Source organism: Mesoplodon densirostris, chromosome 10 (assembly GCF_025265405.1).
Source record: "Mesoplodon densirostris isolate mMesDen1 chromosome 10, mMesDen1 primary haplotype, whole genome shotgun sequence".
Lineage (NCBI taxonomy): Eukaryota > Metazoa > Chordata > Mammalia > Artiodactyla > Ziphiidae > Mesoplodon > Mesoplodon densirostris.
The window spans coordinates 90,535,412-90,547,999 of NC_082670.1; the positions used below are offsets into that span (position 1 = coordinate 90,535,412).

Sequence of the window (12,588 nt, forward strand, 5' to 3'; positions counted from 1 at the left end):
TGTTGTTTGGTGGGGTTGGATTTTTATGACTCTTTCTTTAATTTTTTGGTAGACTGCCCCAGTTTCCACTATTCCTCTAACCATCGTAAGTTGAGACATCAAAAAACTGGCAGCATCTCCTAGCTAGTGGGTTGACACCGAGACTTGGGAGCAGCAGTAGGTCTCCGTGAACAGAAACAGAATCAGAGGTAGAAACAAATACCTGATTTAAAAAAAAAAAAAAGGATCATAAGAATTCCCCTCTATGAGGGTAGGTGGTGAGTGGAAGAGAGAAAGAAATCAAGCTAACCTTGGTGATTTTTTTATTCTTCTTCAAGACTATAACCTAATTTTCTCATCTATTATTGGCAGTATACTACCTAAACACATATTAAATCTGAGGATTAATATGTTATTTGGGGGAAATGTATGCCACCACGAAAATGAGAACAGAATTATGGCTCAAAAACATGTCTGGATAGAGAACGTGGCCCTGTTTGCACACCTTCAAAGACCCACCCTTGATGGGGGTGAGTTCAAGTCTATCAGGCACAATCTATCTCTTGCTGATCGCCATATGGAGAAGTGCACAAAGAACAGACATTAAGAGATTTAAAAAAAAGAAAGAAAGAAAGGAAGAAAAAAAAAAAAAACCTTCCAAAAATAATGCAAGAAAACCCAAAGCAGAAAAGAAAAAGGAGAGCGCTTCCTTTCTGTGTGTGAGAGACGAGACTATTTCAACAGCTGATTCCACCCTCAAAGAATACAGCGCACATAAAATAAATACAGGTCACCCAAATTAACAAATCATCATAACTGTCTAATACATCCTGGGCTGGCTGCGGAAAAACAAGATCATTCTGGATTTATATCTGTAAGTATGGGATTTCCTGGACAGTTAATATCCACAAACAATCAAACACAGGAGGAACACGGGGAAAAAGGCAGCATTATTTCAAATTTGAGCTGAGAGTCGTGATTTGTAAAGGGCTCAACAGGAACTGGAGTTGAAATTTGAAGCAAGGAACTTCTTCGACGAGGCACACTGATGGACATGTCTCTGTTTCTCTTGGCTCGGTCCAGGTTTTTAGGTCGCTGGGTTTCGAATGGGAGGCCAAATGAGAATCTCGCCAGCACTGAAACTTTGAAGATGACCATGAGCTTAATCCCTCAGTTTAAGTAAAATAATAATAATAATTTTAAAAATCGAATGATACTTCACTCAAGAGTCAGAGCTTTTTATGAGACCTGTTGCCAATATTAGTATCTTGGAATGATCTCATCTTTCATCCTGGCTAAATTCCAACACACAATTTCATTAACCCAGGTACTGCAAGTGATAAAACTCATTTTTCCCTAAAGAGACAGCTAAAAAGTACCAGTTATACATTTATGAAGTACCAGCAATCAAAATTATGGATTTTCTAAAAGGTTTTTAACTACTTTTATTGAAAGGAAAATCGCTGTCTCAGACTTTTGTGACATTACTGCTAATAATAAATTTCACCGTTTAGACATGGCCGTAGTACGGTAGACACTGTCAATAAAAGTGTGGAGCAAAGACAATCCCCCTGTCTTTTCAGCGATGCCTTCTAATTACATGCCGGAAGTGATCACGTGAAACACCTAGGCTAGTAATGGCTCTTAAAATATAAGAACACACAGCACTGTCTCTGCAGTGGTACAACGCGCTGCGTACACAGACAGTGACGTGCAGGACTGCGTGAGTAGACAGTCAAAAATTTGTCTAATGCCTTCAAAGCCTACGAGGAAAAATTAAATTTCATTTGCATTTCTGACTAAAATCTGTTTGCTGCAAGAAACAATGCGTTCCGATGTTATTTGCTGCTTTTGGAGCAAGGCGATGATGGCACTGGGCCTGTTATCTCTGGCAAACTTGTCTCAACTTTTCTATCGAACATTCTACAGATCACTAGAGGGCACTGTGGTATTTTGGCCACCCTGACCTCTGAGTACTTGGAAAGGTCTTGAACTCCTGAACAGTGTCAGAAAGGTGAAAGGAGAGACACTTCAAGGGGGAAAACGATGTTTTTTTGGTACCACCTGATCTTCCTCGGTCAAACAACTCAAAAAGGCACGGTAAGTGGGAAAGTCAAATCCAGAAACATATTAAACTCATTGTGGACAACTCCAAGACTTGTCACCTGGGCTCTGATGGGGGAAAATTTCCTCCCCCAGTTGCGGTGATTTGAGATGGGGAGGCTACAATCGCATTTGCATATGTCCACCTTCTAGAAGATCAGTCCCCCTCCATGTGCTCTCCCACACTCCCCAGAGGTAATTTCACTGCAGAACATCCAGGTGTGCAAACCCAGAGCCACGAATGGGTTTGGAACAATTTATGATATCCGGCCTCCTTCGACGTGTATTAGCATATACCTGGTTTCTTTAACGTACACTTTGTTTTTCCAAAACCACAAACATTGGTGCTGGAATTTCATGTGGAAGTGCTTAAGGGGCTGAAAGTTAACACCTTTGTGATCCTTGCAGCCTCGCGGTGGCTGTGAAAACAAAAGCCTCTTTGTGGAGGCTTTCTTGAAATGTTTTCTTAACATGTTCCAAGTAGTTTTAGGCCGGGAACTAAAGTAAACAAGATGTTACCATGATAAAAACACTTGTGAAAACATTACAGAGCAGCACTTAGGAGTTTCTTGCACATAAAACTCTTCACAGTTTTCAGAAGTGAAATTCAGAGAGAAAAAAAAAATTTTTTTTAAAGTGAATTTAGTGATGAAATAAATGTCCTCTGCTGTCTCCAGCCCTCGACCTTTTTGAAAGGGTCGAAGTTCCACCACTGGGCATTTCCTCGTGACATTATCCTCCCTGTCTTCTATGACAGCACATATAAAATTTGTTTTGGCTTTAAAAAGTAATGTACATCTGACTAACATGCAAAGGAATTTGGGTTTTGATTGTCTGGCATGGGGCTTCTCTCCATGAGCAATAACCAGAAGATAAAAACAGAAACAGACAGACAAAAAAAAAAAAAAGAAAACACCCCAATTTCTTTCAAACGGCTATCAAGCAAGGGCCCAAATTATACTTTTGTTAGATGTTCTGCAAGTGACCGTCGAAAAGAAAAACTAGGGGAAATGGACATATTTTTCCCAAACACACATGAGGAACTGGTATTTGTGAAACTATGGGGTCTGTGTCTGATTTTACATTCTAAGTCAGAAACAGGAAAATGTGGTCATGATTTAGCCTTCAGATCCACTCGCCACCTTGCCAAAGAATGGTATGGGCCCTTTTTCAAAAAGCAAAGGGGAAGAATTATAGATCCCTGTTTTTATTGGTGAGGACCGTGTCTTCAACCTGGTTAAAAAAGAAAAAAACCTGATCTAAGTGGGGAGAGGACAGGAGGACACCCTGAGCTTCACCTATCTGGATGGTACTGGGCTTCTTTCTGCTTGGCTGTTATCGGAGGATTCCGAGCAATGCAGGGCTGGCGGGCTGCATTAGAGTTAGCCTGAGTACCTGCTGGCGTCAGTTTCCTCCAACAAACACCACTGTCACATGATCATTTAACGGCGCATAGATTAGAAAAAAAATAATCAGCGCTAAAACTGCAACTTGTTTGGAGAAGAAACAGGGAAATAAATGCACACAATAGACTGGGTACCTGCTGGTTGTGATAAAGCACCCCTCTGTTGGCTGGGAGGGAAAGACAACAGGATGGTTATTTGTACAGTATTTATCTTTGAAATCAAGGGCCCTGTGGTATCCCCTCACCTTGGGAACGAACACTGCAGAATGATCACAGAAGAGTGTCAAATCTCTGGTTTTGATTGACCAACAGTTATGATACTTCTTCCCTCAGGAGGAAAAAAAAAAAAGAGGCCACATTTTGAGACCTGTGAGTCCCCCCTCCCTTCTTTTCACCTCTCTCTCTGTCAACAGTGGCATTTTATTGTCACATGGGATTTTCATCCTGAACAACTGATCTTGGCCTCTCTAAAAGTTACAGCTTCCTAGCCTGAGCAACAGAAGACTGGAAAACAGTTACCAAGCCAAGTCACTCTGTTCTTTCATACTGAACCCTGAAAACCAGGTGGAAGAACACAAACCCAGGTAAGTAAAAAAACTGCAATTAGTTGCATGAAGTAGCAGGGCAAGGCAGGCATGGATATGCTCCCCCAATATGAATAAAAATGAGGGCTCTGTGAATCCACACTAAAATAACCCAGGAGAGCGATGATGCCCAGAGAATGCAAGAATGTGGCTCAGCTAAAAACATAATGACACCAAAAACTGTACCCTAGGTCAGAGGTCAGCAAACTGGTCCAAGGGACACAGCCACACCCAGTCCTTACAGAGGGTCCTATGGCTGCTTCTGTGCTACGATGACAGAGCTGAGTGCTTGTCTCAGAGACTGGATGGCCTGCAAAAGCCCATCGTTATTTACTATCTGATCCTTTATGGAAAAAGTTTGCCACCCTTGCCCTAAGATCACATTCGACTGTGTAGGACTTCTTACCAGAAATTTCTGGTTAAAAATTATATTAAAGAATGGTCTCTTCTGACATATCAAAGCTCTGCATAGTCACCACCTCTTCCCTAGTTACGAGGTCAGCCATGTTTGGATAGTTTCGATTATTTCTCTTTTAAAAATACACATAAGGCAGGCTTCCCTGGTGGTGCAGTGGTTAAGAATCCACCTGCCAATGCAGGGGACACGGGTTAGATCCCTCACCCGGGAAGATCCCACGGAGCAACTAAGCCCATGCGCCACAACTACTGAGCCTGAGCTCTAGAGCCCGTGAGCCACAACTACTGAGCCTGCGTGCCACAACTACTGAAGCCCACGCGCCTAGAGCCCGTGTGCCACAACTACTGAGCCCGAGTGCCACAACTACTGAAGCCCGCGTGCCTAGAGCCCCTGCTCCGCAACAAGAGAAGCCATGACAATGAGAAGCCCATGCCCCACAACGAGAAGAGCAGCCCCCACTCACTGCAACTAGAGAAAGCCCCCGCACAGCAATGAAGCCCCAACACAGCCAAAAAAATTAAAATTAATTAATTAATTAATTTTAAAAAATACACTTAAGTAGACGAGAAAAGAAGTACTTATATTTTTCGAGAGTGCCTGCTATGGGCCAGGCACTTGACACGAGGTACCTTTTTCATTCTCACAACCCCAAGAGGTAGTTATTACTATCGTCCCAAAACACCCGTGCTGACACTGAGCTCAAAGTATGCACTCCTAGCAAGTAGCTTCACTACCCATTCTGCCTTTCTTCTAAGCTTCCTTTATACCTACTGCCTTAGGCAGAGAGCACACAGTTAATAAAATGAGCTGCTTCTAACCAGGCGGTATTATAGAACAGTTAAGAGCAAGTCCTATGAAGCCATACTGTCTGGGTTTGGATCTTGACTCCACCTCTTATTAGCTGTGTGACCTTGGGAAAACTGCTTAACCTTGCTGTGCCTTAGTTTCCTTAACCATAGGTCAAGAGTAATACTACAGTAATTCCACTATAAGGTGGCTGTATTAAACGAGTTATATACATAAAGTACTTGGAATTGTGCCTGCTGCACAGTTCAGGGCTCTACCAGGGGAGTGTAAAATCAGGGGATTTAGAAGAATCAGGGATTTTTAGGTGAGAAAAACAAGAAACCTATGAAGCAACACCTAAATCAAAGGCAGAGCAATACTACATTTGCTGAGTAAGACTGCCTTGAGAATCTAAGCACCACTGGTATCAATTTGCTAAAACCATAAGAGAAAACCTCTAAAGTGGGATAATGGCCCACTCTTGGGCCCAGGAAAGAGGTGCTTTCAGCGTCTACAAATCTGGCAGTTTGAGAAGAAATGTTTGAAACATCACTTCCCGATAATAATGACTCCACTATGATGTCATTCAAAGAGGCCATGTGGCTTTTGTTTGAACCACAAGAAGTATGGCAGCTCTCTCAGTCCAGCTCAATGGAAAGCAAAGTTGGTTTCACTAAAGCCAATGTGATTACCCTTTAGACAGAGCACACACGTGGGAGATGCGAGTTCACAAGAAGACTAACTTACTTTCCACTACTCTAGGCGAGATCTTGAAACCTGGAGACAACTCTGAATTTCCCACAGCTGAAATCATGCTGTAGGAGAAACTCAAAATCCTGAAGTTGTCACAGACTGCAGATCAACGGATAAACTCAGGAAAGCACCAAGAGAACTCTGAGTTGTAGAGGTTTTTTTTCTTATTCAGCATTTACTTTCCCCTTGGCTGGTTTGCAAGACTCATTTTTTACTTTTGTGAGCCAAGTCTCTCATCCCCAGCCGCTACGTGGCTCCTGTGGGGTGAACAACTTCTGCTGCTCCGAAGGTGGGCATGTGACTTAAGCCTGGCTGCCTCACTGTGATTGCTTCAAAACTAGAACACATGACTCAATGTGGGCCAATGACAGTCTGCTGAGGACATTTTCCTGGAACTACTGGAAGAGATACACTCTGGGATTGATAAACCTATGGCAGGTAAATCTGTCTTCTTCAGTTCCACTGGGCAGGAGCCTGAGAATGAAGGCAACAAAGAAGAAAACAGAGCTAAGGGACAATGAACCAATACTCCAATAACCTTGTTCCAGCATCAGGGTCCAGTCATGCTTGAAGCCAGCGGTACCACCAAACCTCCTAGTTATAGGAGCCAATTACCATCCCCCGCTTTTTCTGGCTTAAGCCAATTAAAGTTGGATTTCTATAGCTTGCAAACAGAAGTCTTCTGGCCAAATATATGTCAATAAATAAGTACTACGAAATAAACAAGCAACAGTTGCAGGATCATAGTGAGCATTCCAATTCCACTGAGCAAAAATGCCATGTCATGTGCAAAACCACAATAAATAATAGAGACATGAATAAAAGTGGAAGCTAAATAGGTGGTTTCCTACACAAGAGCCAGACTCCTAATATCCTTAGAAGAGAAAAGGGCTTTTTTAAAGGAATCAAGCTAGGTTCTAATTCTGATGATCTTCAGATTCTTTTCTTTAGAGATCGATGTAGTTTGGAAGTGTGCTGTCTTTTTGTGGAGGTATATTTGTCCCCCCCATACATATACATACATACATACATACATATACACACACACACACACACACACACACACACACACACACACACCCCTAATGCCAGCTCGCGTAATAAATGGAACTAAGCTTTGAGGATTAGAGTGGAAATACTTTGCCTACTAACAAACATTTATGAGTGACCAATCGGAAAAATGCCTTTTTCCCTCATGACTCTAAAACTGATACATGTCACCAAAAACGTTGACAGCAATTTTATAGTTCTGGAGACTTTATAAAATAAATCATATTTACAGATGTCTTCTAGCCATTCTATAGAGGAGTGAAATTAGCACCGAGATATTTATCAAAGGTAGCACTGGGGCGGAAGGTGAGATCAGAATTTAAACGTGGTTTCTGCCAAGATCTTTTTGTCTCATTATCTAAAAACAATTAGTCAAGTGATCAGGAAGCAACAAAACAAGGATTCTACAATGAGGGATTTATGAGAGAACAAAGCCCAATAGCACTAACTAGAATCATCATAATTGTAATGGACTGTTGCTTAACTTAAGATAAAGTATCACTGCTCTTGAGTATTAATATTTAGGAACAATGTAAAATATATCTTTTTAAAAAATTTTACGTACTTCCGTTTTTAAGGACCACATAATGCTCCTGAAGTAAAATATTACAGCGGGGAAGCTCTACAATGGATTCACAGACTCCCATTCATTAATCAAAAAAATGATATTCACCAAAAGCGCTTGCAGGTAGCACGAGATATATCTCTAAGGGTGGCTTTATTAAAATATTTGTACCCAGGTCCATAAAGAAAGGTACAGAGATTGTTCTAATAATAGAAAGACCGCACAAAACCAGAGACCTGCGTGTTAAATCAGCCCGCCTCTATTTCCTGGGGCTTGAATGAGACAGAAAAGCCAGAGGCAAAGACTCCCCACTGCCCCCAGTCCCGACACCCACTTTGCAAACCGTCACGCACCTATATATACAGGAGTTTTACAAGTGCACGTTTGCTTGTTGCGTGATAGATAAATATATTAAATATAATGTAGTATTATATTCACTCCATACATCAATGATTCACTGATACTATGAATATATTTGTGTGATGTCAATAATGCAGGGTGGTTTCGTCTCGATATTTTTAAAGGAACAGTAGATGAGGGAAACGTTAACACCTCGTGCAGAAGCGTTTCACTTCGGCTAGGAGAGGATGAACGTACCATTGACTTACAGGGATGCTTTATCAGTGGTACAGATTCAAATGGGATAACCCAAGTTTTAGTCACACTTTAACTGTAGGAATTAAACTTACTCTCGCCTCCCTATAAGGACAAGAATCTGAACAGAAGTCAACACCAATGCAGAAAGATAAGAATCAGATAGGTAGCTTTTCCTGGGCATCCGTTTCTTACGTTTATCAAGTCATTTGTGAAGAACCAAAGAAGAGGCCCAATCACCAAGCTATTAGTGGCCAGGAGCTGACACCAATTTTATAAAGCTAGAGCTAGGGCGTATGTCATTGATTTAATATGTAGGGATGTGAATAAAAGCGAAAACTGAATTAGTGCACGTTTAATATTGGGAGAATTTTTACTTAGTCACTGCCATTCTGAGAAAATAAGTAAACACAGGATCTTACTAAGAGGATCAAAAATGCCCTTGGATGTAAATCCTTCCCCCTTTACAAGGCAACCCTCAATAGACTTTGTAACTATTCCTGTGACACTGCTACACGTGGTGATTTAGAGTCTACCCTCAAAATGGTGGTGTGAAACTCTCCATCAAAAAGGCACTTCATGAGGAAAAGTACGAAGAGTGGGAGGTGACGGCTACGTAAGAGAAGAAAGCAATATCAAATCATTCTTACTTTAGAAATGATTGGAAATCTTCACACACTGCTTCACAGCCAGGCCACTTGCATACGCCATGTCCATACAGAGGATGGCTATGGGGATGCTCCTCATGGGACAAACTGAAAGAAAACACACAGAGGACAAGAGAATAAATTGGCTGCACAGAACCATCCCACCAGACATACAAGGTAAGAGGAGGCAGCCCACGTGGCCAAAGGTGAACCAATCTGTGCTTTCCTCTTCCTGTGGAATTTACGAATTACTTTTGCACGGCACTCTACTTACAGCAAGAGTTAAATTTCAAAATGTGAACAGTCCAATATTATAAATGTACCACCACGTATGAAAAGTGCTTGACAGGCTTTTGTGAGAGGCAAACCCCTCTACTCAGACTGCAAAAGATTCGTTAAAAGGCTACAACTTATCATTTAATCTACCTAATGAAAATGATAAAATCTGTACTTGATTTTGAGATTCTCTCACTGTTTTCTACCCAGAATATTACATATTTTTCTCCCCCCTTCTGCCACAAACAGTATTCCCAAAATTGTATAATCTTTTCACCGGTTAAGTTTATCAAGCAAAGAGGAGTGCAATTAAATAAGTTAGAATAAAATAATTGAGAAAGACAAATGTATCCAAGTAGATGATTAACTCGAAAAAAAAAAAAAAAGCTAAGAGTGGCAGGAAGATTCTATCCCTAAAATTACTAACACCAAGAGTGAAAGAAAACTTGGCATGAACATGAAGGGGTTAATCCTCCCGTGGGGTTCCAATCAATAGGTAATGATTGGGCCACACGGATCCAGGTCATTGGATGCTTTGATCCATGCCACGTGGCGCTTAGAGAAGTGTTATCTGTTGTACTTGCTGATGAACCATATTCTCAAATATTTTCTCTATTAGATTTCTGCATCCAGACTTCTTTCAGACAAATTATTTTTACAGTCGTTTCCATAACCTTAGACTCTGTCAAATAGAAACATAAAACTGACATTAAGAGTTCCGTTTCGTACTAAAGCACACTGTCTTCAAGGAAAGGGCTATTTTGCAACTTACTCCACTGCCGCTGCCTGACTTTGAACTTCAAGCACACTGAATTATGATTTCTCACACACACACACACACACACACACACACACACACACACACACACACATGAGAGAGACCTGTAGTTTATATAACCCCCAGGATGTGTAGTCATATATTTTATCGATTCACATTCGTAGAGCAGACATACACAAATGCCACTTATCCTTGACTTATAACATAATTAATCCACAGTGAATGTATTATGAACATTTAAACCAAGGGTCATGAATACCAAACACACGTATACACTGAACAACACTTTATCAAACATCCATAGGTCTCCCTGTGGCTTTTCAATGATTTGCTTGGAAATATAATAAAATTTGAAAATAATAAGCTAGTTTCCCTGACAAAAGAAAACAAAGCTGGGAAACAACAACCAACAAAAAATGCAGAAAACTAACTTAGCAAAGCACTGAAAGGTGCCCCCATGAGAGAAAAGAATAACACAAGTGAACTAAGGTAGTTACAGTGAGATTTCTAAAGCCCAATGATACAATGATATTCTCTGAGCAGTTACGAGGGTAAAATTCCATTGGACCGAAGGAAAGAATGACCACCTATCTTTGTTCACCTTCAGATTCTTTAAAGAATAAAAGAGGTATGATATGAAAATAGAATTTAAAACAATTACTGGCAACATTTAACATCCAAGAATCCTTCAAAGTACCAAGATGCTCAGAATATCTGAGAGGGAAGGATATCATTTATAAAGAAAACTGTTCCTACCAATATCTTACAAGGAAAAAGAAAAATTATCCAACCATAATAACTCTTCTCTTTACCAATTTTATTAACATTATTTAAAGTATTTTCACAATCCTAAATGCATTAGTATGTTTGTTATAAAATCCTTGAAAAATCTTGAAAAAAAAACCTACCTTCAAGTACACACACACACACACACAATTTTTGACAAATTAGGCATGAAGATTTGCATCCTTTTAAATTTTAGATAATTTTGAAAATACTCTCTCATGTTATCAACTAATCCTCAAAAGCTTCAGTTACTGATGTGTAACAGTCTGTCATATACCATCTTAGCTCGAGCTATCTGCCAAAATTGATATAACCATTCCTCTATTTTGGACACTGAGATTCCCTTCATGTTTCTAATATTTATGAATAATGTTAGAAATTAAATTTTACCAGGCAAAACATCCCAGTATATAACTGGTTTTTACTAGAAGATATATTCAGAGAAATGGAATCACTCAGTGAAATCAGTACTACGTTTTAAGACTGACCATTAATACTCCATTAAGTTGCTCTTGAGAAATGCTACATGCCCAGTACACTCTCAGCCATTATACCTATTTTGTGCGATTCTTTAGGTTGGAAAAGAGGAGCCTCAACTAGGATATAAAATTAGCATCATCAGTTAAAAACTGCCCATGGTTATTCTACTGTGCCTTGTGGGTTAAGCCAAGAGGATTCTGAAAGTAATAGTATGAAAGAATACACTGGGCTTCCCTGGTGGCGCAGTGGTTGAGAGTCCGCCTGCCGATGCAGAGGACACGGGTTCGTGCCCCGGCCCGGGAAGATCCCACATGCCGCGGAGCGGCTGGGCCCGTGAGCCATGGCCGCTGGGCCTGCACGTCCGGAGCCTGTGCTCCGCAACGGGAGAGGCCACGACAGTGAGAGGCCCGCGTACCGCAAAAAAAAAAAAAAAAAAAGAATGTACCGTGCCTTCACTAGAGGAATTTACAACTAGAAATAAAACTACATAATTCAGCACGTGTGCTACCTCCACCCTAACCCCCACCCCACCCCGTTTCTAGGCTGACTTATTTGTAAAGGCTCCTTGGACTGAATAAAAGCTACTCTCCTCTAAGAATTTATTTTTGGTTCAACTTAATATCCTTATTTCAAAGAAAAGGACCAAGGACAACTCACTAAAGCCTCAGAAGCATCACCAGTCACACCTTGAAGGCTAGAGAAATGCCAACTCCTGGCACACGTACATATCTACATACTCAGTAGGCCTCTTGAAAAGGTGCCTCGGCATTAAAACTGTATTTTTAATCATGAAAGCATTATATGTTCTTATTTTGAAAAGTTCACCTCATGCTGTGTTGGCTCAACTTTGCCCCACCCTCGTCCCACACCTAAGGCAACCCTACCGTGGCCGACACTGCGGGCACCCCGGCACATCACCACGCTGCACTCTCCTTCTCGTGGGCTCTCGCTGACAAACACGGAAACACGGGATACATACCGCTGTCACTGGCTTTTCAGATTTGGACACTTTAAAATATACAACTGTCTGAAATAAAGTGCTTGGCTTTGAAAGGAAAAAGAACACACTGGCAGTGATGCCCTGGTGGAGTATCTCTGCCAAGATCCGTACGATACTCTTAACACTTGTTGCCTCTGGGGCGGGGTACCGGGCACTGTGGTTGGGCGGGGAGCAGAGAAACGGGATTTTCACTGTATCATTTTTTTGGTATCTTTCGAAGTTTTAATTTTGTGCATTGTAGGTGGTTTTTGCTGTGCAACTGTTAAATATACGTATACACACACACACACACACAAACCCATACAGAGACATACACACACATGAAAAAATCAAATGCTATGCACGACTCGATTTCCAGCCTGCCACTCACCCTGATGCTGGTGT

The 12,588-nt window shown here is 41.1% G+C and overlaps 1 protein-coding gene across 6 annotated transcripts in view; it reads right to left on the reverse strand.

The window, feature by feature from the left end:
- Nucleotides 1-12,588, reverse strand: part of FOXP1 (forkhead box P1) — a 602,050-nt gene that overhangs the window by 47,736 nt on the left and 541,726 nt on the right. For all 6 annotated transcript variants that reach the window (XM_060111624.1, XM_060111623.1, XM_060111622.1 and 3 more), the window contains one exon: nucleotides 8,888-8,992. In XM_060111624.1, the coding sequence (XP_059967607.1) occupies nucleotides 8,888-8,992 (105 nt within the window). The remainder of the gene's footprint in view (nucleotides 1-8,887; nucleotides 8,993-12,588) is intronic.